The following is a 25,676-nucleotide window of genomic DNA, read 5'->3' as shown; positions in this document are numbered from 1 at the left end:
GATCACTATCTCTCCTTTCTGCTAGGGACCATGTGTATGATATGTGTCTGTTCTGGACATTTGTCCCCATGGCACCAATTGTGCTATACCACCCCCAGTCCCCCCAGCATTATCATTCATAACTCGCACACGCAGGCCCTTTACAGTTCTCAAGATGTGGTTTTGCAGCTTCCAACCTGTCTCAGTTGGACCCCTGTTAACCGCAGCAGCCTGTATTTTCTGGCATGACCTTATGACAAGAAGGGCTAAACAGTTAGGATGGCCTGCTTATTAAATGTGGGCTCGGAAAGGTGAAAAGATCTTGTGGAAATGCAGGATGCTTTTAAAGCAGATTAAGATAAGAGCCATTAGAACTGACGTCGCCAAGCTGTCTGTGTGAAGATGCATCTAAACTGGCGCCTGGCGCTTGAAGTGGGGTGGAAAGGAGGGGTTGGTGGATGTATCTATATAACTTGCATCCTCTCAAAGTCAAAGTGCTCTGCAGGGGGTCTGAGCGCAGGCTATGAGCCCCCAAGGCCTGTCAGCATACTGTCTGCAGTCTCCTAGGCATAGCCATAAATGCAGTCTCAACAGTATTAGTAGAGATACTGTAGCACGTGTGATCCAAGGTAATTGTATTACAGAAATACTTTGTTTATTTGTTCGTTTGTTTTATTAGTGATTTTGCTTTGTATATTTTACATATTTTATTTTGTAAATATGTGATTTTACACATACAGTGTATATATATATTGTATATTTATATCATATATACAGTGCTCAGCGTAAAATGAGTAAACCCCCTTTGAAAAGTAACATTTTAAACAATATCTCAATGAACACAAAAACAATTTCTAAAATGTTGACAAGACTACGTGTAATATAACATCTGTTTAACTTATAACATGAAAGTAAGGTTAATAATATAACTTAGATTACACATTTTTCAGTTTTACTCAAATTAGGGTGATGCAAAAATGAGTACACCCCACAACAAAAACTACTACATCTAGTACTTTGTATGGCCTCCATGATTTTTAATGACAGCACCAAGTCTTCTAGGCATGGAATGAACAAGTTGGCAACATTTTGCAACATTTATCTTTTTCCATTCTTCAAGAATGACCTCTTTTTTGAGAGGATGGAGAGTGATGCTCATCTTGTCTCTTCAGAATTCCCCATAGGTGTTCGATTGGGTTCAGATCAGGAGTCAATGAATCACGTTCACCCTGTTCTTCTTCAGAAATCCAACAGTGGCCTTAGATGTGTGTTTAGGATCATTGTCATGTTGGAAAAGTGCACGACGACCAAGGGCACGGGGTGATGGTAGCATCTTCTCTTTCATTATAGAGCAGTACATCTGTGAATTCATGATGCCATCAATGAAATGCAGCTCCCCGACACCAGCAGCACTCATGCAACCCCACATAAGGACACTGCCACCACCATGTTTCACTGTAGGCACTATGCATTTGTATTCCTCACCTTTGCGACAATATACAGTTTTGAAGCCATCAGTTCCAAAAACATTTATCTTGGTCTCATCACTCCAGAGCATAGAGTCCCAGTAATCTTCATCTTCGTCAGCATGGGCCCTGGCAAACTCTAGGCGGGCTTTTTTGTGCCTGGGCTTAAGGAGAGGCTTCTTTCGTGGACGGCACCCGTTCATGCCATTCCTCTGCAGTGTACGCCCTATTGTGTCACGGGAAATAGTCACCCCAGTTTGGCTTTCTACTTCTTTAGATAACTGCAGTGAACTTGCATGCCGATTTTCTTCAACCCTTCTCATCAGAAGACGCTCCTGTCGAGGTGTTAACTTCCGTGGACGACCTGGACGTCTCTGTGAGATGGTTGCAGTTCTATCTTTTTAAATTTTTTGTACAACTTTTGCTACAGTATTCTGGCTGAAAAGTAAAGCTTTACTGATCTTTTTGTAGCCTCCACCCTTCTGGTGTAAAGAAATTATTTTCTTTCTCAGGTCTTGTGACATTTCTCTTCCATGTGGTGCCATTGCTGACAGCATGAAATGGGAAGGGGTTTTAACATCCTTTTATCGTCAACTGTCTGCTGGACAGCTGTGTAATGAATAATTAGACTCACCTGTGGTTGAATTCTTGTTAAATTAGACATTTGTAGTCTAAAATTTAGCTTTGCTCCAGAGACTTTCAGTGGGGTGTATTGATTTTTGAATCACCCTAATTTGAGTAAAATTTTGTTCTCCAAGTTATATCATTAACCTTACTTTCATGTTATAAGTTAAACAGATGTTATATAAAACTTAGTCTAGACATTTTGGAAATTGTTTTTGTGTTCATTGAGATATTGTTTAAAATGTCATTTTTCAAAAGGGGTTTACTCATTTATGCTGAGCACTGTATTTTCATTTTATATTATTTTAATGTTTAAAATATATAATTTTAAATACATTTTCATTATTGTTTACAATGTTCATAACATAATTGTATATAATATATAACATTGCTTATATTGATAGAGAGAGAGATTATATATTTCAAGAACTAGTTAAGAAGTAACTTTTTAAATTTATTATATACATAGTTATTAGGGGTGGGAGAAAAATAATCTTTCATAAAGTTTGGAAAGGTTGAATATTATATATAAATGAACCATATTCTGGGCGCTATTAGAAGCCAAGCTATTAGTGTCCCACCACTAACGTCTCTTATCTCCAAATAGATTTAATATAACTTTTTTTTGTTTTGTTTTTAATCTGTGCTGTTTAGTTCTCACTGTTGGCCTCACACTAATAGCCTGCTCCGCGTCAGCACTGAGGAGTGTCGGTGCTTGCTGGCAGGTGGCAGGGGCGCCACTCTGCTCCGTCCTTGGCGTGATCATGACTGTGATATTTGCAGCTGAATTATTTACAGCAGTTACACGTCTTCTCCTGCCGCCACCAGGGCGCTATGTTTCATTTATGCCACCCTACAACCAAGTTTGTCCATTATTTAGAGGCCTTTTGCAAAGAAAAAAACAGTAATGTGTTGCCACATGACAAAATGGCATCAAGGTTGAAGAAAAGCAGAATAAAGAGTAGTGTAGGTGGCAGAGGAAATGAGAGCGTGAGAGAGACACACACAGTTGTGCCTCTGTGCCACCTCGCCTCCATGTCCCCTCGGAGAACTGCATCCGGTCGACTTAATCTAGCATGGTGACACAAGCTGAGTGATGCATATATTTAGTCGAAATACCACAATGAATTATTCAGCTTTTGTTGTGCCTCTGGATGTTTGCTAGATAGTCTTTACTCCACTTTGTTTTATCAACAACTTCTCTTGACGTGTTAACCCATTCTTATGTAGACATCTGAGATGTGAGCTTTTCAACTGCATCCAAATTTTCATATACACCAATAGTCTGGTTATTGCCAAAAGTTTGAGTATTTACTCACATTAAGATGGTTACATAATTTTTGCAAATCTCTTCAGTCCCACTGACACGCTAATAATTTTGTTTATTTGCTAAGAATTATGGTTGTTTAACCACCATTAGATAGAAATATCAATAGTTAATATAGCATATTCAAGATTGTTGTGCTTTGATATTTACTATGGTAACAGGCATTACTTAACATTTAGAGAAGTGGATTGTGAAGTTATCTGATTATACAGACATTTGATTTGCTGCTTTCTCCTGTTGATTCGCTTCTGCCTCCTGATTTATGTTCAGGATCATGGTCAGCTCTTAAATACAACTGTCAGTCATTAAATGCAACTGACTGGATGAACAACGTTTTGTGGTCTTTTGCTGATAATGTTAGTCTGCTGCAGAGTTCTGAAGATGTGAGATTCTGGTCTGCTGTAAGGGGGCCTTGAATAAGGCATGAGACTGGGTGACTGCTGTCGTGAGCTCCCAACCCTCGGGAGCAGTGTGAGAGATGAGGTGTCAGAAGTGGGGCTACACGCCTTATACACTCATACTGATGGTTAGATGTAGCCTAGTTCTGTGTTGTCAGACATTCTCACACTTTACTGTAATATTACAGTTGGAAATAATTGTATTAGTCCTTAAACCTTTTTATCTGAAGTTAGACTGTGATTGTCATTCTCCAGATGTACACAGTGGAATGAGGATGTGAGGTTAAATGCCTCTTATCATTTGTCGGAGCTTGTTTGGTACTAGTGCGCTCATGTCGTCTTTGAGCATGCCATCTGTTTGATGGCACTGTCACTGACCTCAGAAAGGGATGGTGTAGGGTCACTTCTGCCATGTTTGTGCACCTGAGCCTCAGCCAAGTGTGCAGATTGACATTTTCATTCTGCTGTGTCCTGGTCTAGGCCCTGTGGAAACAGCGCTGCTCTTGTCAGATAATGCCTATGAATTAGGCATGAAGGCCATGTGCTCATCCCATCACCACCACCCCCACAAACTCCCAATCCTTGTCCAAACATCTTAAAACAGAAGTGTACACTTGCAGTGCCTAATTTCTATTGGCAACATTGGATGCTGTCCATTTATTCTATCATTGTTGATGTTTTTTAAAGGCAGGTTAAATTCTTCCCTTTTTTTTTTTTTTTGATTTGATTTGATTGATTAATTGATAGATTAAATGTGGTGTTTTGCTTACTTGCATGAGCGTTTTTTAGTTAGTGCAGTACAAATTGGTGGAGATCAAGCATAGATAGATTTTGAAAAAATATGTAGTTTTGAGTCTGTAGATTCTTGAGATAATCTCTAGTTTCTACCCCATTGCTAATTGGCTTCTCTTTTGGGTTTTCAAACTATGGCTGTAGTCTGTCAAAATGAGGGATGTGGAAAATGTGCCTGTAATGAAATGAATGAATAGAAGCAGACATAGAGTGATGTTTACTCACAGTGTCTGTGAGATAAAAGCATTAAGACCATTACCCTTTGAGCCAAGGGACTCCTGGAGTGGCACTGTATTGTATTTCGCCCGCTTTTATAAGGCTTTACAAATTACAGCTCTGGGAATATAAACAACAAGCTTATACAAGGAGTCTTTGTGCTTGCATGTGTCCCTGTCTTTTAAGGGGCAGTATTTTATTATCCTGTTATGCTCAGGTCATCATCAGGTTACACTTCAGGCCAAGCACAAATTAATAACATTGACCCTTAAGGAGAATTTAAGATGCCGAATACAGCATCCAAACCCATCAGTGGTATTTGTCTAAATTAGTCATGTTTTTTTGTTTCAGCTTTTCCTGTTTTTTCTCTTGTCCTCCTGCTTCTCTTGTCATGAACTCTTCTGCAGAAATCTGAATTTTCTCCAAGTACAGTGTGTATAATGGTTGTTTTGTTCCTTTGGCAGTCTACTGAGAGAATGCTTTAATAATTCACCTTTTATTCATATCGGATTTGCAGCGATTGTTAGTCTTTGAAATGGTAACATTTACGAGTTTATGTTGCAGCTTCAGCACAAGTGTCATGTTTTATTGAAGACAAGTTGCTTGTTTGTTCCTATAAGCACAGACCTGATGAAATTGGTGCTTGCTTCACTTCACAGTCACATCCGTGTGTAAAATTGTTTTCATGGTGCAGAAGTCTCAGCCACCTCAGATGGGATTTAATATTTAATAGTTGTGAATTTAATGTCTTCTTTAGTAAAGTGTGTGCATGCATAATGTTTCTGTCCTTTGAAAACAACAAAAGTGTAATGATCCTAATACCGAGCCCTGAGGCACTTCTTTTTTCTTTGTTTTTGTTTATCTGAATGAAGCCACAAATTCCTGCAGTCATGAGAAGTTTTTTTGCTGATCACAAGAAGAACTTTTGCTTGACCCTTCTAACACATTTCCAAGCCAGTGAAGATTCTCTTGGATTGTAAAGGCATGCCTATTCGAGAGGAAAATGCGTAAAGCAGAGACAAGAGTTGCTCACTGTGAGGGAGAGCTTTTAGATCAGTGTTCCTCCCTTGGGAGTCACTGACAATAGCACTATAACAGTGATTTTTATTATGAACAGAGTTTATACTCACAATTTATCTGTTTTCAGTAACGGGAACTAGAGAGAAGACAGAAGAGAAACTTCCTGTGTCTTGCTGTGAGCTTTCGTTCTCAGGCTTTTAGTGTGCAATGTGTATTATTCGTTAAAAATACAAAAAGAAGGTCCAAACCAGCAAATTGTTTACAATGCAAACAGGAGGTCTGCATTTATTAAACTATGAATTACTGAGCAACCCAGGGTTCAGACATTCCTCTTCAACTGAGTCTTGTTTTTTTGTTTTTTTAATGGGGGCCACATGGATGCTGCAGTTTTGAATCAGACATTTGCGTTCCAGAATTTGGTTTTCATTATGTTTGTTATTAAAAGCATCCCTGTTTACCATTCTAACTCATTCCTATTATTACTCTACACTAATTGCTAATGTTTTGCACCCGAATAGAAATAATAAAAAAAGATTTATGGTACCCTAGTGAACTTGCATATTATTATAGACTGAATATTATATCCTAATGTAACTACTAAATATTATATTACATACTAAAAGTATTGGATTGTGTTGTTTTGGGGGATCAACTGCAAATAATAAACGATTTTTGTATTTGATAAGATGTTGGATAAACTGAGGGACCGCTGGATGAACACAGGTCTGTGGGACAAGCTTGAGGAGCGAAAGACTGTGATCACTGAGCCACGTGGTGGTGGCAAGGGTGATTTTGATGAGCTGCTGCAGACCTACTATGAGGCCATCAGAGGAACAGTAGCCAACAGTGAAAACAGAGGTTGGTGTTGATTTACTCCAAATGCCTAGTTTAAATGTGTTGTCTGTGTGTTGATTATGATTTCTTTTCCCAGATGGAGCATTACTTGTAGCTGTTTGCAGAGGGAAGGTGAGCGAGGGCTTAGACTTCACCGATGACAATGCCAGAGCAGTGGTTACTATTGGTATCCCATTCCCCAATATCAAAGATTTGCAGGTAATGGTCTGAAAAAAAGCATATCAGGATTAAAACTGCATGTATTTGACATGTTTCTTAGTTTTTCCAGGTCCTCTTAGTATCATCTGGTTATCTCTATGATCTGATGATGAATGAATCTCATCTATGATCTTTCAGAAAATAGCAGATATAATTAACAGAAGTAAAAGCATAACATTTAAAAAGCACAAATTATTCCATCCAATAATCGTGGTAAAATCACTGTAATGCCTGGCCTCAAAGTTTATTGGTTTAGTAGGTGTTCTAGATCAGTGGTTCCCAGACCAGAGTTCGCGGGGGTGGGGCGCAAGAGTTTATATGCTTTGAGGTCAAACATGGATACGAAAAACCTTATTGTATAGTTTCTATGAACGCTCCAAATGATCGGCCACTTATCCGAAAATGTTGTCAATTACTTCCTTTGATTCTATACGTGGTCTCTCAGTTTGCCGATCACATAAACTGATCACATTTTTATGACGCAAAAGACGCGAGCTTGTTCACACCAGCTTTGAGAGCTGCGGCAAAAATGAAAAGTCAGCAGCGGCTGGTGTGTATACAATAATGCAGTGAAAATGTGTGTATGGTTCAAACTACTTTATTTTAAAAAATCCAGAATTTTTCCACTCTCTTCTCTTCTTTCCCTAACATGGGAGCGTGTTCTCCTCATTAGAGCTTCAGGTGAAGGGTTGCCAGTAGTAGAGATGCACCGTTTTTTGTCCCGGACTTGCACACAAAATGCATTGCAATCATTTCCCAAAATGTAGACTAATTTGTGTGGACATTAACAGAGGCCAGAGATGGGACACGCTGAAGATGGACGCAAAGAGAAGAGCAGAGAAACCAGGCAGAGCAAGCTCACTGTTGCGATGCTCAGAATATTGGAAGACAATTCTACACATTAAATTGGGGTGGGGGCTTATATGAATGCATTTCTAAAGGAACTGACTGACTTCACAAAAGTTTTGATGACATTTTCTTTTAATCTTACCTCCGTATGATGCCTATTAAAGTAGTGTTTATAAGTGCAGCGCTGGTGCTGCTTTGTTTAGAGAGGTAACCAAGGAAACTCTACACTGCAAAAATGTTTTTCTTATTTAGTGTTTTGTCTTGTTTCCAGGCTAAATATGTAAGAATTCTTGGTCCCACTTTATATTAAGTGGCCTTAACTACTGTGTACTTACATTTACATTAATCATTTGATACAGTGCACTTATTGTGTACATACATGTTTTTACATCGTACTTATATTTTTAAAATACCTGCACGTAATTACATCTGTAATTAATTTCTGTAATTACATTTATAATTACACTGTTGACCCATCCCTTACACCTTACCCCTACACTTAAACCTACCCATACCAGCAAAGCTTTCCCTAACCTTACCCGTATTCCACCTCAATAGCAGCAAAAGTGTTTTGCAATTCAATATGAACCCAATAAGTACATTGTACTTATTTTTTTGATGTAAGTACATAGTAGTTAAGGCCACCTAATATAAAGTGGGACCGAATTCTTAAATAAAGATGCTTTTACTAGATAGTAAAATGTAAAATGACATAAGATATTTTTTCGTTTTCCGGAAAATAAAATCAAAATGAAGTGTGTTTTTGCTTAAACAAACAAGCAAAATTATCTTCCAATGGAGTATGAAAAATAATCGTTTCAGTTTGAAATCTTGTTTCTTGTTACTGTCCCAAACAAAAACAAGATTATTTTCTTACCCCATTGGCAGATAAATTACTCACATCATTTAGATTTTTTCCCAGAAAACAAGAAAGAATATCTTATGTCATTTTACTTATCTAGTGAAAGCATCTTGATTTAAGATATTCATATACTAAGTAAGAAAACCACAGTTCTAGACAACTGGATGCAGTTTTTGTTAGTCAATATTTGACACATGCAAGTTGCTTAATCAGCTGTGAACCGATGGTAAAATTCCCCTCAGAGAGTATCTTTGCAAGGCCACTAGTCTTTTTATAAACTGATTAAAACTTTTTCACTTTTCTTTGTCCTTAGTTCAACCCTGCAGTATCATTTGTGACTTCATATGTATTTGTATCTTGAAAAAGTTACATTGTTGGCAGTTATGTGAACTGTTCCCCCTTTGCTGTGATCCGTAAATGAATTCAGTAGTGATTGTGCTGTGGTTTGCCTGTCCTTAGCAGATAGACCTGACCTTTAAGCTTCCCCCTCTTTCTACCTTGCTGTCAGAGTATGTTGAAGCTTTCCTAACTGGGTCTGTCACCGTGGGGATATGTACAGATGATTGACACTTCCGAGCCCTTCACCTTAGCGGAAGCTGTTGGCGTGGTTGTACCCTTACCTTTGGGGAAGGCCTTTGATTTTTTTTTTTCACTTCTGCTCCAGTGAAGGTCGATTGAGTTTGCCATTTTGGATGAGTTTTGGAGGGTTCTGAGGTAGGTTTTAATCATCTGGCTTGTTGCGGACAAGCGATGAGTTGATGTGCCAGAGGGGTGAGGAGCAAGGAAGCGGGGGTTTCTAGTGCACCTGGCCAACCGTAATGCTTCTCCTTGTCTCAAATGCCACATGAAGTGGTTGACAGCACTCAAACGTGTTTGTTTACTGCCCTCGATTTCCCCTCAATACCTCTACCACTGACACTGGATAATGCTTTGTCTCATTTTCCTAGTACATGTTAAAAAGTTGAAGGATAGTGAAGGAGTTTTAGTCTACTCTTTAAAACTTGTTTCTTGAGCTAATGCTATTTATTAAATGAGAACTTTTTTTTTTTGTTTTTTTTTTTTTCGATTGGGAGAGAAGTCTATCCACAAAATTTCATTGTTCAACATATCTTTTTCAGGGTTCCCATGGTGATGATTTCAAATAATTCAAATGTCTATTGTGAATATACACTTAAGTTTTTTTGTTGTTGTTGTTTGTTTCTAAAAGATGTCTCTTATGCTTAAGGCTGCATTTATTTGTTCAAATATACAGTAAAAAAAATAGTAATATTGTGAAATATTATTAGAATTGAAAATAACTGTTTTCTGTTTTAATATATTTTAAAATGTAATTTATTCCTGTGATGGGAAAGCTGAATTTTCAAAAGCCATTGTTCTTCAATAGCACATGATCCTTCAGAAATAATTTTAATATGCTGATTTGGCGCTCAAGAAATATTAAAAGTATTTTAATACATCCTTGCTAGATAAAAGTAATAATTTCTTTAAAAAAAAAAACAGTTTGAACAGTAGTGGTTTATTTTTCAAAATGACTTAATGGCAAATCCGTCTGAATCTAAATGTTGTTTCAAAAAATTTGATCTGTAATCACAAATGGCTGGAAAGGTCATGGAAATCTGTTCACTAAAAAGTGGAAACTATTTTATAAACGCATTTTTATACGTCCATCTTATTCTATTTGTTGTTTATGCTGGGAAACCGTTCACTCAACAATAAGCAAATAACAACACGACTGTCTTACGTTTACATAAACTGACAGCCTGCATGCAAGCTTTTTGAGCTTTGATACAAGATGTTGCCTCTCCTTTGGATGAGTGCATTGGGGGTGGAGATGACGCCTGGGGGTGGAGATGACCCCTGGGGATATCAAGGACATGACCCTATTAATGCAAAGTAAAGAGAGGACACTGATACTATTTACTGTCAGAGTGCAATGGTTACTCTGTCCAAAGCAAATTAATGCTTGCATCGACACTCACAGGGCCATTAAACAGCCACTCAGAACATCATAGCAACAAAGTACAAAAAAACGCTTCATTCATGGCAGTGAGTTTATAAAAGGCTGATGCAATTTTCTTCAGAAATTGAAAAAAATCTAGATTTTGTTTCATTTTATTTCTTGAACTTTCAGGACTGTACACACATACTTAAATTCATTGTGACTTGTGACTTACTTTCTACTCTCCAGTCAGAGTAGAGGTCCTGTTGAGTGGATCCCTGCACAGTCTTCCCAGATAGACAGAAAAGCTATTAAAGTGCCTCTAAAATGAGAGTATTGCTTTTATTGGTGCGTTATTGAGAGCAAGATCAAAGGTGAACTTTAAACAGTCTAAGGCATTGTAAGCCGATGGTGCACACATAAAAATAGCCTCTGGTGAACATAAAAACTGGAGGGAACATGTTTTGTTTCACTAAGAAAAATAATCTCAGATTTAAAAGGCAGTAAAAGGGCTATTCCAGCTGATGCTGTGTCTCGATGCCTAATGAACAGACGATGGAAAGTGTGTTAAATTGTAAAGGTTTGTGTGGAATGTTGTATCTTGGTTCTCTTTGATTTTCCTTTTAATTGAGGAGCCGAGAACTCTTAGTGTGACCTAACACAGACAGACAGCGGGCTACGAGAGTAACAGTGATGGGCACAATGGCAGCAGTGTTCCGCTCTGCTGCAATGCATGCCTCTTGGTCAAATGTCTGTTTTTAAGGATGAACAGGTAAAGAGGTTGAAGCTGATGTGAGAGTGGGCTATCTCCTGACATTTTACGTAATCCCTTCCAGCTTGTGGTTTCTTGCACATTGAGGAGATTTGGCTAGCAGCGAGAATTGGCTTTTTCACATATGCAAGCTGTCATGTCGGATTGAGTGTTGACATGGTACTAGGAGGTGAAGGCCTTGATAGTGAAATAGACTCTGATTGGATTTAGATGACAGTTCGCCTTGGGGTAACGGCCTTTAGTTGACAACAGGATCTCTGTCCAGATGCTTTTAACCCTTCCAGTGGGTTAGAGATTGAGATTGTGCATCAAATGGTGGATTCACTCATGCTTAAGTGTTTGCTCTTCTATTCAGCCCCATGTGTAGGCTATATCAACGTGTCCATGTGTTTCTAAATATTCCTGATTAAGGTGTGTGACAACATCGCAGATGATGCAGAGCCGATGTGTACAAGAGACAGGTCTTACCTGCGACGGTCATGCCCTTGTTCAGGTTTTGGCATCTGAAACACAGTACCTGTCATAAATAGTTAAAGGCTTCTGCCGTCCTGTCCCATCAGACAGAATTTGAACTTTTCACTTGTCAATTCAAAAAGGTTAGCATTAAAACCGTGAGGGCAGTGGGTGAAAATTGATGGATGCCTCCCTGGCATTTTTATGGCAAAGCAGATGCCTATTGTCTGGTGGGGTCTTTCTTCCGCCTCTTTGCAATGGATCAGCGGGTGTGGGCAGGCAAGTATGAAAGCACTTCAGGCGCAGGGTGTCATCTTCAGGGGAGTCTTGCCTCTGCAGATCACCCCCTCACCAGTCCTACCTCCTGCCAGTGTTAATCTAATTAGTTCTGTATGGGTGACCCAGCTGCCTGATTCCCAGGTGCGGCCTGTCGGGCCTTCTGATATGTGAAGTTGATGAAGAAAAATGTATACTGTCTACTAAGTTTAAAATTGAATCATTGTTTGTACATGACAAAAATTCTGCCATAATGTACTGTCATTTTAAACCTGTATGACTTTCTTTCTTCGGTGAAACACAAAGGCAAAGTTAAGCAGAATGTCTAAGTATTGGCTCTTGAATTGCTCCTTGAGGAGAGTAAACCAGCAACCTTCCAGTTACAAAACCTGAAAATGTACCACTACTCAGCGCTCAGCTAATGATATACTGTTTGTTTATTTTGCTCAGCATGGAATCTGTTCATCATTCGGGAGTTCCACAGGGTTTCCGTGGTCCTGGAAAACCCTGCGTATATAAAACCATATTTTCCATAATTTCATATTGGCCTCTAAATGAATAAAATAAGAAAAAAAATCATAGAAAAGTCATGGAAATTTGTATGTATAGACAACTGTTCAAAGATTTGGGGTCAGCAAGATTTTATAATGTTTTTTAATGAAGTTTTTCTCACCAAGGCTGCATTTATTTAATGAAAATGCAGGGGAAGTAATATTTTGAAATTATTACAGTTTAAAATGATTGTTTTCTATTTTTATATATATTTTAAAATGCACTTTATTCTTGTTGGCAAAGCTCAATTTTCAGCCGCCATTTCTCCAGTCTTTAGTGTCAATTGATCCTTCAGAAATTGTTCTAATATGCTGATTTGGTGATCATGAAACAGTTTTCTTTTATTATTATCGATGTTGAAAACAGTTTTGTAGCATTATAAATGTCTTTACTGTCACTTTTGATCAATTTATTATGCCCTTGCTGAAAAAAATATTAATACCTTTAAAAAAATCTTACTGCCCCCAAACTTTTGAATAGTGTCATGTATCATTCTGCTTTTGTTCATGCAGCAATTACAAACATCATAAAAATTCATTTTCCAAAATGTGTGGGTGTGGGAACCCTGGTTCTTGTACCCTGACCATCACCTAAAATTCTGTTTTTAGAGGCTACTTTAGTTTGAGTCATTGTTTTTTTGTTTTGTTTTTTGCATTGCATTGCAGGTTGAACTGAAGATGAAATATAATGACAAACATGCCAAGTCACGAGGACTTCTGCCTGGTGGCCGCTGGTACGAGATTCAAGCATATCGGGCACTAAACCAGGCACTCGGAAGGTAAAAGCCACATGAATTTGATATTTATGCAATTAGTCTTACATGATTCAAATAAGATCAGTTTGGTGTAACGATATGTTTGCTGACCTCAGGTGTATACGACATCGAAATGACTGGGGGGCACTTATACTGGTAGATGACCGGTTTAAGACGAACCCAAACAAATACATCACAGGTAGTGCAGAATCTCTAAAAATTATTTTGTCATTGTATCACCCAGATGTAGTTCCATTTCTGCATCACTAGATGGAGATAATGACCTACTGCAGGGGCTTTGATATGTTAGACTGTGGACTGCGGCCAGATAATGTGTACATAAGGTCTTGCTCTTTTACATGTAACAGTGATGGGTTGAAAACATTCATTACTTGAAAATCTACACGGATTGACAGCGCTGTGGTAATGTGTTATGAAAATAGTGGTCAAGTAGAGTGGTTAAATGTTTGTCAAACGCTGCTGTCCTGTTCTCTCAGGCCTGTCAAAGTGGGTGCGTCAGCTAGTGAGGCACCATGACACCTTCACTGGCGCCATGCAGTCCCTGGAGTCCTTTTCTCAAGGCCAGCGGGGGGCAGTAGAGACCTTCGAAGGGACACAATCTCAGGCTGTCCCTCAATACCCAAGCCCCTCCAATGTTACCTCTCCCCCTCCTGAGAAAATCACCCCCCACAAGCCATTTGACCCTCAGCCTGCACCGCCAAACCTACACACCGAGGTGTGGGCAGCCAACTCTGAGAGCAGGTCTTCTGAATCAGGTATATGACTTGGATGGAAACTTAACGATATTGCCTTAATAGTTTTTTGTTTAACATTCTCATTAGTGCTCTAAAGGAAGACACTGTATTTGGTGATGATGAATAACTGCCAACAGTGTCCTGCTTCACTTCATTAAAGATCCATCATTTCCATGAAATTCTTTTATTTCTGTCTTTTATAATGAGGCCTTTTTGAATTATTTACTACTTGCTCTTCATGTTGTTTAAAGGAGTAGTTCACCCAAAAAAATGAAAAACCATTTACTTACTAGGGGTGTGACTGTTCTCTGTAATTCTCAAATATCAAAATTATTATGATTATTCTCAAAAATCAAATATTGAGTTCTCTTGCGTCTTGCGTTTGAACGGACAAATTCATACAAAAATTATGTCAACATGCCCATCTTGGCGAGTATCCTAGTAGGTTATATCTTAAGTGAACTTAAACACTTGAGAAAGAACACGTGTTCAGTGTCAGTGTACTGATCCGTGCATTATGTCTTAAAGTGACAGCAGCATAATATTCCTGCTGCCTGTATGTGCTTTTAATGTTAATCAAACAACAAAAGACAAGGAAATCACTCATTGCTCTTGACCAAATAGATTTTGTAACTTAATGATTAATAATGATTCATCTTTATTTAATTTATACAGGATTATATGCAGTGTGAGGATTATATGCAGTGTTGTTTTACATTTGATTAGCTACTTTATTCAAATTCTGTACCTGAAAACTACTGTTAAATACCCTGAAAAACCTGAAAAGCACTGTTGATTTTATTTGTATCTTTGCTCTATTGTATTTATTTGTGCTTTTGCTTGTAGTTTGATTATTTGTTCTTATTTTCTTTATTTTTATTTGACAGTAGTCCTTTTTTCCCTGACATACTGAACCGTACCGAAACTGTGACCCTAAAACCGTGATAAACCGAACCGTGAATAATTTGATCTGTTGCACCCCTAATACTGTAAACGAAAATGACCTTTTTCCTTTTGTGGAACCAAAAATGGAGAAACGAGATTGTATGGATTCTGAAGATTTTGAATACAGCACAAGTCATTTTTGTTTATTTTGACAGCACAAATCCCCAATTCACTATATACACTGCCGTTCAAAAGTTTGAGGTCTGTACATTTTTGTTGTTGTTTTATTAACAATTTTTATTAATGGTAATAAAATATATTTAGTTTTTATTAATATCAATACTTTTATTCAGTAAGGATGCATTAAATTGAACACAAGTTAAAATTAAGACATTTATATTACAAAATTTCTATTTGGAATATATGCTGATCTTTTGAACTTTATATTCTTGAAAGATTCCTGAAGAAAAGTATTATGGTTTCCACAAAAATTCCACTAAACCAAATGTTTTCAGCATTGATAATAATAAGTTTTATGTTTCTTGCACACCACATTAGAATGATTTCTGTTGGATTATGTGACACTGAACAATGGCTGATGAAATTCAGTTTCAGTATTACATTTTGTCATTTAAATTTTAAATTTACACTTTATTATAAATATTATAAAATAAATGCAACTCTAGTGAGGATAAGAGACTTTCAAAAATATTAAAATTAAAACCTTACTGACCCAAAACTTTTGAAAGGTAGTGAATGCAAACGAGTAGCCAGTGCATTCTTCAGCATTACTCCTTTAGTTTTTCACAGAATTAAAGTATAAGAAAAGATTAAGAGCAACATGAGGGAATGGCAGAATTTATTTTTGGGTCAACTATTCCTTTAACATTGGGTACCTTTAGGTAAAACCATCTGGTAAGTGAGTGTGCGTTTATGTGGTAAGTACATGTATGCGTGTGTACTGTACATACTCTTCACTCCTCATTGCCCCTGTCAGATTCTGGCCCCTGACTGACTGAACAGAATTGGGATGAGCAGATGTCTGACTGTTGCTTTTAATGAAATCCCCTTGACCTTTGTTTGTGGTAGATTGAGCATGAGTATTTGCGCACACTTGAGAACAAATCAGGGACTCCACTCATTCAGACACACAAACCATACTGAATACCCAAAAATAAAGCCCACACAATTATCAGAGACCCTATGCTCCACCACTTAATCAAAGCTAGCCCTCAAACAGGTTTTGTCTTTGGTACAATGCTGACTGTAGTGTTTTAACCAAAAATTTCTGCTTTGAGGCATACCCAATAGTTTTGTATAATTGTCACACGATGTCTTTGTGTCTTTCTGTTTCAACAGGTGACCAAAAGAATATACAGCATCCTTCTGAACCAATCACATTGCCAAGCAGAGAACGTAATGTCCAAAGAATAGCATGGCCTACAGGCCATCTCTTCACCTCCTCTCCAGTCAGTAGCCAATTTAAGACTTCTATTTTTCAATCCGAGCAGGATGTGAATTCAGTGAATGACAAGCAAGTTCAGCAGGAACTTGTGCTTCCTGTGGCACCAAAGCACCAAATAAATGGTGCTCCTGTCCTAAATGACAGCTCATTTGAACCTCAACATGAGCAGCTCTTTGTGATCCCTAACTCTACCTTGAAGCAGAACACCAGTGGAATGGACCTTGATGACACCGAAGAGGATGAACAAAGTATCTTCTACAGCCCTGAGCTTTTTGAAGGAGATGGGGAGGAGAAAGAAGAGACTACTGAGGTGGAAAAATCACCTGCAGAAGTCAGCCATCCTCCTGCTAACAGCACAGCCAGCATTCTTTTGGAGGATCTGTTTGGTTTAGGGCAGGGAAAGAGGACATTGTCTGAAGACCTTGTGAGCAGCACTGTTCCAGACAACACATTATTACAGGGTAGTACAGAGCAGACCGGTTTAAACTGTAGTACAGACTTTGAGAGTGTGCCTGCCTCACAAAATGGCGCCAGCAGTAGTCGGTCACGTAGACTCTCCAGATCTAGGCAGAAAAGGCCCTGCACATCAGCAGCATCAGGTAAACTCACCAACTACTTTAAATTTGTGCCCCCAACCAGCCAACCATGCATCACAATTGATGACTGATAATGTTCAACTTTGTGTTTCTTTTTTTAATGAATAAGTCTATTGTGTCTTTTTTGGTATAATAATGTGCATTTTATCCAACCCACAAAACAAACATATGGCTGTTTATCTGTCTTTAATATGCTCCCAAATATCTGTGTATCTTTTATAAGAATTATTAAAAATTAGTGACAAGCACATCCTCGACTCTGTGACGTGATGTCATGACCGAGTTGATTTTAATGAGATGTACTGTGCTATGGCAGCTAAAAAGTGGAAGGAGGTGCAAGGAGGGGTTTACATGGCTGATTTCACTCAACTGAGAGGTTCTACATTTTTACACAGAAATTACAGCCCAGTAAAATTTTATTTGTGTGAACTTTGGATGTAAATAGGGGCAGCTGTGTAGTGCTGGGTGTCCGGGGCGCCAAGGGCAGACAAGTCTGTAAACAGGCACAGGAAGCTGCTTCTTTCTGTCTCCTTCTCACTAACAGCTCGAAGAAATGACAACATGTGAATAATTGTTACATAAGCACACAATTGATTAAAAATGTAATTAAAAATTGTAATATGTTAGTATTAATAGTAATAGTATTGACTTATTAGCAGTAATACTAGAAGAAAAATATAAAAAAGTGTTTTGTTTTTTTCATTCTAATTAATTATATTGTTTATTTTGCTTAAAATGTTAATATTATTAATGTGTGTTCAGGGCTTCTATACTTACTAGTTTAGTCTATGTCCTTCTATTTCCACAACCTTTAACAACAATGAATAAGTTGTTATTGTATATATATATATATATATATATATATATATATATATATATATATATATATATATATATATATATATGTGTGTATATATATATACATATTCCACAACCTTGCACAAAAAAAAATCTTTTTATTTTAAAATTTAATTGAAAGACTGTTGAATTTTTGACAGGAACCAACTGGACAAGCATGAATTCATAATAAAAATCAAAATTAGTATCATAATTCTGGCTGTCTGTTAGGAGAGCAAGAAAAAGGTGTTTTAGTATTTGAATTCGTAAATAGGACTGTATGTGGTTACAGTATTTGTTCCACATACATTCACAGCTGGAGAATAATGCATTTAGAGATGGTTTTTGAAAGGTGTTGTTACTGGCTGCAAGATTCCAATACTCTTACTGTGATAAAAATGACAATGAACTCTAGAATATGTTATCCCTCACAATACGTTCCAAGGAACATTAAATTAGATTCTTTTTCCTGAGACTTTGCACCGTTAGGGGTTGGGGGTTGGGGGGGGGGTGCCTCTGGCAAATTAACCCCCATTATCCTGACAAGATTTGTCTCGTTAGAGGGGCTTAAACGGCAACACCGTTAATGTGGGCCTATAGAAGAAATTTTATTAAAGCTCATCTCTCTTCATCTGCTCTGTGCGGACGCAGCCAGTTCGTTATTGTAATTGCATGGAGGGCTGAGACTGGCCCATTAGCATCAATCTGAATAAGGATGCTAAAGGCTAAGGCGTGAGAATGTGTGTAGTTCAAGACGTAATAATAAGCTGTCTGCAGCCACACAAGACTGCGAAACAGTTGGACCCTGCCCCAGCTAGCCATTTATTAAACTGATAAATTTAATTGAATTAGCCTAATTCGGCCCTTGTCTGTCCACAATCAGATAAATGTTTATTTTAATCAGAGCAATGCTCTACAAGAAGCTTTTTCCACTGTTTTAAGCATTATTGTATTCAGGCATTATGATTTTCTCAATGCTCATTCTGAAGGTACATGTGCTTGAATTCAGCAGGTCAAAGTTCAGACTTAAGGATCAGGGAGAGAGTTCCAGTGAAGTCCCAAGCTCAAAATCTTCACAAAACTAATTCAAAGCCTCCAACCTCACTCAAACCAGAGCTAAACCAGAAAATGAGAAGCCATATCCTGAATAGAAAAGAGTCAAAACACACACATAGAGGTAACCAGCAGGAACTAAGAGAAGCTGAGGATTTTGGACAGGATAACTGTAGCAATGTTCAAACAGTAGTCCTCCACAACCAATATAGCCATGCCAGAACAAATGCCGTTGTAGTGCCACTACAGGGAGCCAAACGAAGGGATTCAGTCAGACACCCAACCCAGAGACACTCAGGGCTTCATGGGTCATCAGACGTCTCATCTGCAGAGAGGTTAGAGAGGCAGAGAAGAACTAGAGAAACTGGCACTTGTATTACAGTCGAACCTTTGCCTCCATCGTTAGCGGTACTGAATGACCGCTTAGAGACCCAAACGGGTAGGAAAATCTGCTTATATATCCCTAAATTGTATGTACTAATTCATTTCTTAATATTAATGTTGTTTCTATCATCCAACGAACAGGTATCAAAGTTCAGAGATCATATCTGAGGAAGAACAGACAGCCAAAGAGGCTTAAAATGGCACATGAGAGTAGACGTTCTCAAAAACAGAGGTTAGCCAAAGGTTGGAAGTGTGCAGTGGATGCTCAATGGTTGAATTTTCCTTCTGTGACATGGAGCCTTTCTCTTCCAGTGGTAATCTGGTCCATCTGTCTTTGTGAATGAACTTGAAGTGGAGTCCTTTGACCAAGGTAAATGAGTGAAACTAGGATATGATGACTCCACTCATGTGATGGCAAAGCTGATTTCAGCAGCCATTACTCCAGACTTCAGTGTCACATGATTCTTCAGAAATCATTCTAATATGCTGATTTAGCTCTCAAGAAACATTTCGTGTTATTATCAATGTTGAAAACAGTTATGCTGCTTAATATTTTTGTGGAATTTTTTTGTCAAGGAAAGTTCCAAAGAACTTTTTTTGTAGCGATGTAAAAGTCTTTCTTGTCACTTTTGAACAATTTAATGCATCCTTGCTGAATAAAAATATTCATTCCTTTCAAAAGAAAAAGAAAGAAGTCTTACTGACCCCAAAACTTTTGAAAAGTAGTCTACGTCTTGTAAACAGTTTGGTTTCTTCTGAGATAACCACATCAGAGTCTGACTCACCCTTAGTGTCCCACTGGGGTGTGGTCTTTGCTGTTACTTGTGTAAAGCGTGACTATCCTATTTTGTCCTTAGTAGATCAGTGCAGTCCTATTCACCTGAGGAAAGGTAAATGAGCTATAATAAAGCATTTTGACCTTAGACTGCCAAATAATTTGCTCATACTTTTCTGGCAAAAATTCCAAAGTATTAAATATTTCCATGCCTCGCATAATTAATGAACTGTTTTATACAATAGAATAATAGGTCATTTTGATTTTCCTTTTATGATCCATTTATTTTCTTAGTGATGAGATCCTGAGTGTCAGTAAGGGTGTGTTCACACATGCCGTGTTTGGTTAGATTAAAATGACAACCTACCATCTGAACCCTGGTGCACACCAAACAAGTGGACCGCTAAATAAATGGGTCTCGGTCCACTTCCAAACAAAATCTGTTGTGGTTCAAATTAAACATGAACGCAACACAGACCAAAGACATGTAAAAGGACTTGAGCCTAAAAAGGACAAAATGCTCAAACATACCTGTTTTTCTTGTCATAGTCGCAATATGTTGCCCATCACAGTTCGGTACAGGCTTCTCCTTGCGGCAGATCTTCATTTGCGAAGGGTTCCTGCTGCTGTTTTGATTCCTTTACACATTTTATAAGCTCTTCATGAGTTGTCAGTTCATTTACATAAAATCATATGAACCCACATACAGCAAGCGCATTTAGCCCAGCACAGCATTGTTTGGGGGTTTTGACAAGTTCCGTTGCAAAATATGTCATAAAAGACGTTTTTGTTTTGTATCTTTCGGTGTTACAAATGACAGTATGAACGCTAAGCGAACCAGGACTAAATGTATTGTTTTCTTTTTTGTCTGGACCAAAAGAACCGAGAGAACCGAACTACAAATGTGAACACACCCTAAGAGAAAAACCTGACCAAACATGCTCTCTGAAAGATTAACTTGTCTTTTTGCTGTTTGTGCTGATCTGCTAACACCCAGTCAATATTAGAACAACAGGCTAGCACTTATTTGTGTGGTTATTTCAGACAAAAGCTCATAGATAAATGCACATAGACCTTTTCTCTGTTTTTCATGTTTTTGTGCACCCTTTACACACATAAATGCCCACCGTACTCTTGTACGACGCCATATGGAACAAATTCTTGAAACTGGAAAAACAAAAAAAATCCTTATTGATTGGATGTCCTTGAGCTTTAATTAAACTAAAACCAGACCGGTTCTTAGACACGAAAAGGAAGCCATGGACAGGAACTTAAAACATGTTATCGTATGTTCAATGTGTTTTCATATTTGTATGTATATTACAATTTAAAAAAGCTTTAACACTAAGGCCAGTCTATTAGAGATCTTGTCCAATAATTGCGTAAATAAATGAATATTCTGTGAAATATTGATCAAAATCATACAAGGGCTTATTGGTCTATTGTTGTTAGGCTACTACAGGCTGAACATGAACATAAGTTTATTGATCCACAAAGTCTGGGAAATTAAACTTATTCATCAAGAATGCATTAAAGTGATTTCTGAAGGATCATGTGACACTGAAGTAATGATGTTGAAAATTCAGCTTTGCCTTCACAGAAATAAATTACATTGGTAAAACTTTACATTAAGGTTTTATTAGTTAACTACTTTAGTTAAAATGAACTAAGAATGAACAATACTTCCAGAGCATTTATTATTCTTAGTTTGTTGATTTCAACATTTACTAATACATTATTAAAATCAAATGTATTTTTTAACATTAGTTAATGCACCGTGAACTAACAGGAACAAACAATGAACACCTAGATTTTTATTAACTAACACTAACAAAGATTAATAAATATTGTAAAAGAAATTGTATTGCTCATTGTTAAAGTTAGTTAATACATTAACTAATTTTAACAAATGAGAGTGTTTACATTGTAAAATACATTAAAATTGAAAAGTTATTTTAATTTATATTACAAATGTGCTTTGAGAAAAATGCAGCCTTGATGAGCATAAGAGCTGATAACTTTGTTTTATATATAATTATGTATAAATTCTGTACTTTTTTTGAACATTTGAAAAAATGGATAATTATCTTGAGATTTGCTTAATTAACATTTAACAGTGTCATTAAGGTAATCTTAATGCAAACATAGCCAATAATGACGCAGATCGTTTGAAAAATCTCATATCAGCCAATATCCATTATAGTACGATATAATGTACATCCCTATTTTTAAGTATATTTTACCAAAAAAGAAATGTCAAACTTGAAATAAATTTTAGTGTCACCTTGCGTTGTTGATGCAACTTACACTTTAAAAATACATGTGAGAATGTTAGTTTTGCTTGTTTCATATATATGGAAAAGTTGCTGCACATGTGGAATATGTCCTGTAGCCATTTTTATCACAGCCCACCACCTGCTTTAAACTTATGCTGCAGTCGGCTCTCGTCACCCTCCTGTCCCCAGCTCATCCTGACAAATCTTCCACCCCTCTGGCCTGACCTCCATCTGGGCATATACACTGTAGCATGGGGCTGCCACACTCCCCAGCGGTGACATCCCATCATTCTCACGGCCACCATCGCACCATGTTAATCACATCTCCCGTTGGTGTGTAATAGAGATTTCATCTGCTGCTGGCAATGTAATCACTCCTGTTCTGATACCACTGGCCCATATTTTTTCCCTCTTCTTGGCCTTTTGTCTTTGCCTCAGAGCAGAGCTTGACAGCTCTCAAAGGTGTTAGCCTCAGCCGTTGTCTCTCAACAGCGTCCAAACTTTAATTCATAATGGCCGAGGACGTTGAGGGCACATTAAATAATTGGCCATTATCCACAGCCTGTAGGGAGCTTGGCGCACATGGCGTAGTTTGGTGGTTTTTAATGTGGAGAAGTAAGGTTGACAGACCCTGACCCCATTACAGAGGTTAACGTTATATTTGTAATTAAACTGGATCATTTTGTCTCGTGAGATGAAATTATCACGCTTCACAGAGTAAAACGTGATCATTAAGAGCAGAGCTTTTCACTTCAGTGCTTTTTGGATGAAACAAAAGAAAACATTGTTGTGTTTATTTGCTAAATGACTAAGCCTTTATCATTTTGTATATTTTAATAACTTTTTAAATCAGTTTTTAATATTTTGGTGAAGCTTTGGGAATTTGTTTTAAACATTAACTTCATATATCTTAATTTATGTGGATGTTTTTGTCATAATGCCTTCATTACAGAATCCACTTTGACTTAAAGGGTTAGTTCACCCAAAAATTAAAATTATCCCATGATTTTCTCACCTTCAAGCCATCCTAGGTGTATATGACTTCTTTCAGACTAACACAATCGAAGATATATTTAAAAATATCCTGGCTCTTTCAAGCTTTGTAATGGTAGTGAATGGGGGGTGTGATTTTTGAAGCCCCAAAAAATGCATCCATCCATCATAAATATAATCCATACGGCTCCAGGGGGTTAATAAAGGCCTTCTGAAGTGAAGTGATGGGTTATTATATGAAAAATGTCCATATTTAAAACTAAAATAACTAGCTTTCAGCAGATGACCGTACGCATACTGCGCAAGGTTGACTTGTGCCACAAGAGTAACCCCTGACGCGATGCATGACGTAGGATGTAGGAATAGTGCAAGTTTAGATGCCTCTCTCGAGGTTCAAACAAATAGGGTTGTGCAAGAAACTCAAGCTCCTCTTCTTTTATATCAAATTTTTTCTTTAAAATTTCTAATTTTAGACTTCTAATTTGTGACTGGTGTTTTGTTTTGTTTTACTCTTCCACCGCAAATCGATGTGTACGGCCAATCTGCCGGAAGCTAGTTATTATAGTTAGTAACATTTTAAATATGGATATTTTTCTTACAAAAACCCATCGCTTCGCTTCAGAAGGCCTTTATTAACCCCCTGGAGCCGTATGGATTATTTTTATGATGGATGGATGCATTTTTTGCGCTTCAAATCGTGCCCCCCATGCACTACCATTATAAAGCTTGGTAGAGCAAGTATATTTTTTAAATGTGTCTCCGATTGTGTTAGTCTGAAAGAAGATGGTCATATACACCTAGGATGGCTTGAGGGTGAGTAAATCATGGGATAATTTTCATTTTTGACCCTTTAAAAAACCCTTTAAAGATTATCTGTACAAGATTTGTTTTTTCCCCTACAATCATCTATCTTTGACTCTTACCTTGATCTGTTCTTTGGTATGAGCAGTGGACTTGGATATGAAAAGGTAAACACAATGAACAGAATGTAAGTTCAAAGTTTGTACGCTGTATTTGAGGCAATATGTGTCCACAAGGCATCGCATTGCACAGCAAAGGAAGCTGTTAGCCAGAAGCTGTGATAGCATTGTTAGGGACAGAGGGTGGGGTGATGTTATAACTGCTTGTGTTTTGGGTTTGGGTGCTTTAACTAGGAGTGGCTTGTGGACAGGTGGTTGCCTAGTCACTGAATGTTTGTTGCTGCGGCAACAGTCTGCACCAGTCTTGATAAATCTTTTTTTTTTTTTAAAGAGGGATGCGACTAGGCAGGTGAGGAGTAATCTATAATGTAATGGATAGCTAATCCTCATTTTGGTTAATCTGTCTGTCATGTTACCATCTTGTGCTGGCGTGGATGCCAATTTTTACAGCCTAGAATCAGAATAAAAACCCTTATGGGCTAAAGAGACTCTGTTAGAGGTTTAGACCTATAATCTCTTGCAATAATTGGCTCAGGAGCAGACAAAGGTATTAAGGAGCTCATGAACAACAAGTCTAACATGCCTCACATCTTTGGTATTTAAAACTATAACAGTTTAAATTATTATAAATGTTTGTTTGTTAAGTATGGGCACAAGTTATAAGAGGACAGTTTTATTTATAGAAATGTGTTGCTTCCACCATTTAATCTGAGGCTCTGAAGGCACTGTTGTCCGGTTTTGATCATCTTAGTTCCTAAACATCTCCCCCTCAATCTGTCTGCAGACACAGCTGTCAAATCTTGGCTTTGTTATAGTTTTGGAGCCCCTTGAACAATAAACCCAGATTTCTTTCAGAGGTTTATTCAGAATTAAACGCTTAATCTGAATTAACAGTTTGATAAGTAGACTGATCTGAGTATAGACATTCTTTATTATGGTTCATCCTCTGTTGTTTACTTAAAGCCTTTAAAAGTTTTTTTTTTTCTTCTGTAATCTCTGTTAAATCATAGAGGCCACTTGTCAGTTAGGTGACTGAGTTTAACTTGATGTGTTATAGCCTAAATATCAAAGTATTAGTTTCTCTTCATTTGTCAGCAACTTGACAGAATTGAAATTTTGTACTGTGTTGAGTGCTTTTTTTATTTTTTATTTTTGCTTTTATTATTATTATTTTTTTTTTTGTGTGTGTGGTGCATGCATGTCTTTTTTTATGGGCAAATACTATTTCCAGTGCATATTTCGAATGCTTATTATTTCCATATTCTTGTATATAGTAGTTACATAAGTGTATCTGAAGGTTTGTCGACTAATGAATGGCTCTTTCATGTAGTTTTGTGCTGGAGTGGCCATTAGTTTAATCAATCAAAGACATGGGACTGATTTGGTAACTCCCTATTGTCGTTTC

The 25,676-nt window shown here is 37.5% G+C and overlaps 1 protein-coding gene across 8 annotated transcripts in view; it reads left to right on the top strand.

Annotated features, from left to right (window-relative positions):
* The window catches only part of brip1 (BRCA1 interacting helicase 1), a 68,615-nt gene that overhangs the window by 18,998 nt on the left and 23,941 nt on the right, over nt 1-25,676 (top strand). For 3 of the 8 annotated variants that reach the window (XR_007180320.1, XM_048160438.1, XM_048160436.1), the window contains exons 15-23: nt 6,509-6,680; nt 6,754-6,875; nt 13,244-13,356; nt 13,449-13,531; nt 13,830-14,108; nt 16,332-17,036; nt 18,880-19,362; nt 19,449-19,539; nt 19,620-19,677. Coding sequence is in view for 7 of the 8 variants with exons in the window: in XM_048160438.1 (XP_048016395.1) it covers nt 6,509-6,680; nt 6,754-6,875; nt 13,244-13,356; nt 13,449-13,531; nt 13,830-14,108; nt 16,332-17,036; nt 18,880-19,362; nt 19,449-19,539; nt 19,620-19,647 (2,076 nt within the window). In the remaining variant the exon portion in view is untranslated. Of the gene's footprint in view, nt 1-6,508; nt 6,681-6,753; nt 6,876-13,243; nt 13,357-13,448; nt 13,532-13,829; nt 14,109-16,331; nt 17,284-18,879; nt 19,363-19,448; nt 19,540-19,619; nt 19,678-25,676 lie in introns of those variants that run through there. The other 5 variants (XM_048160442.1, XM_048160441.1, XM_048160437.1 and 2 more) reach the window with 4 other exon arrangements.

The sequence above is a fragment of the Megalobrama amblycephala genome, linkage group LG16, assembly GCF_018812025.1.
Source record: "Megalobrama amblycephala isolate DHTTF-2021 linkage group LG16, ASM1881202v1, whole genome shotgun sequence".
Taxonomy (NCBI): domain Eukaryota; kingdom Metazoa; phylum Chordata; class Actinopteri; order Cypriniformes; family Xenocyprididae; genus Megalobrama; species Megalobrama amblycephala.
This window is presented reverse-complemented; position numbering and strand designations above follow the sequence as displayed.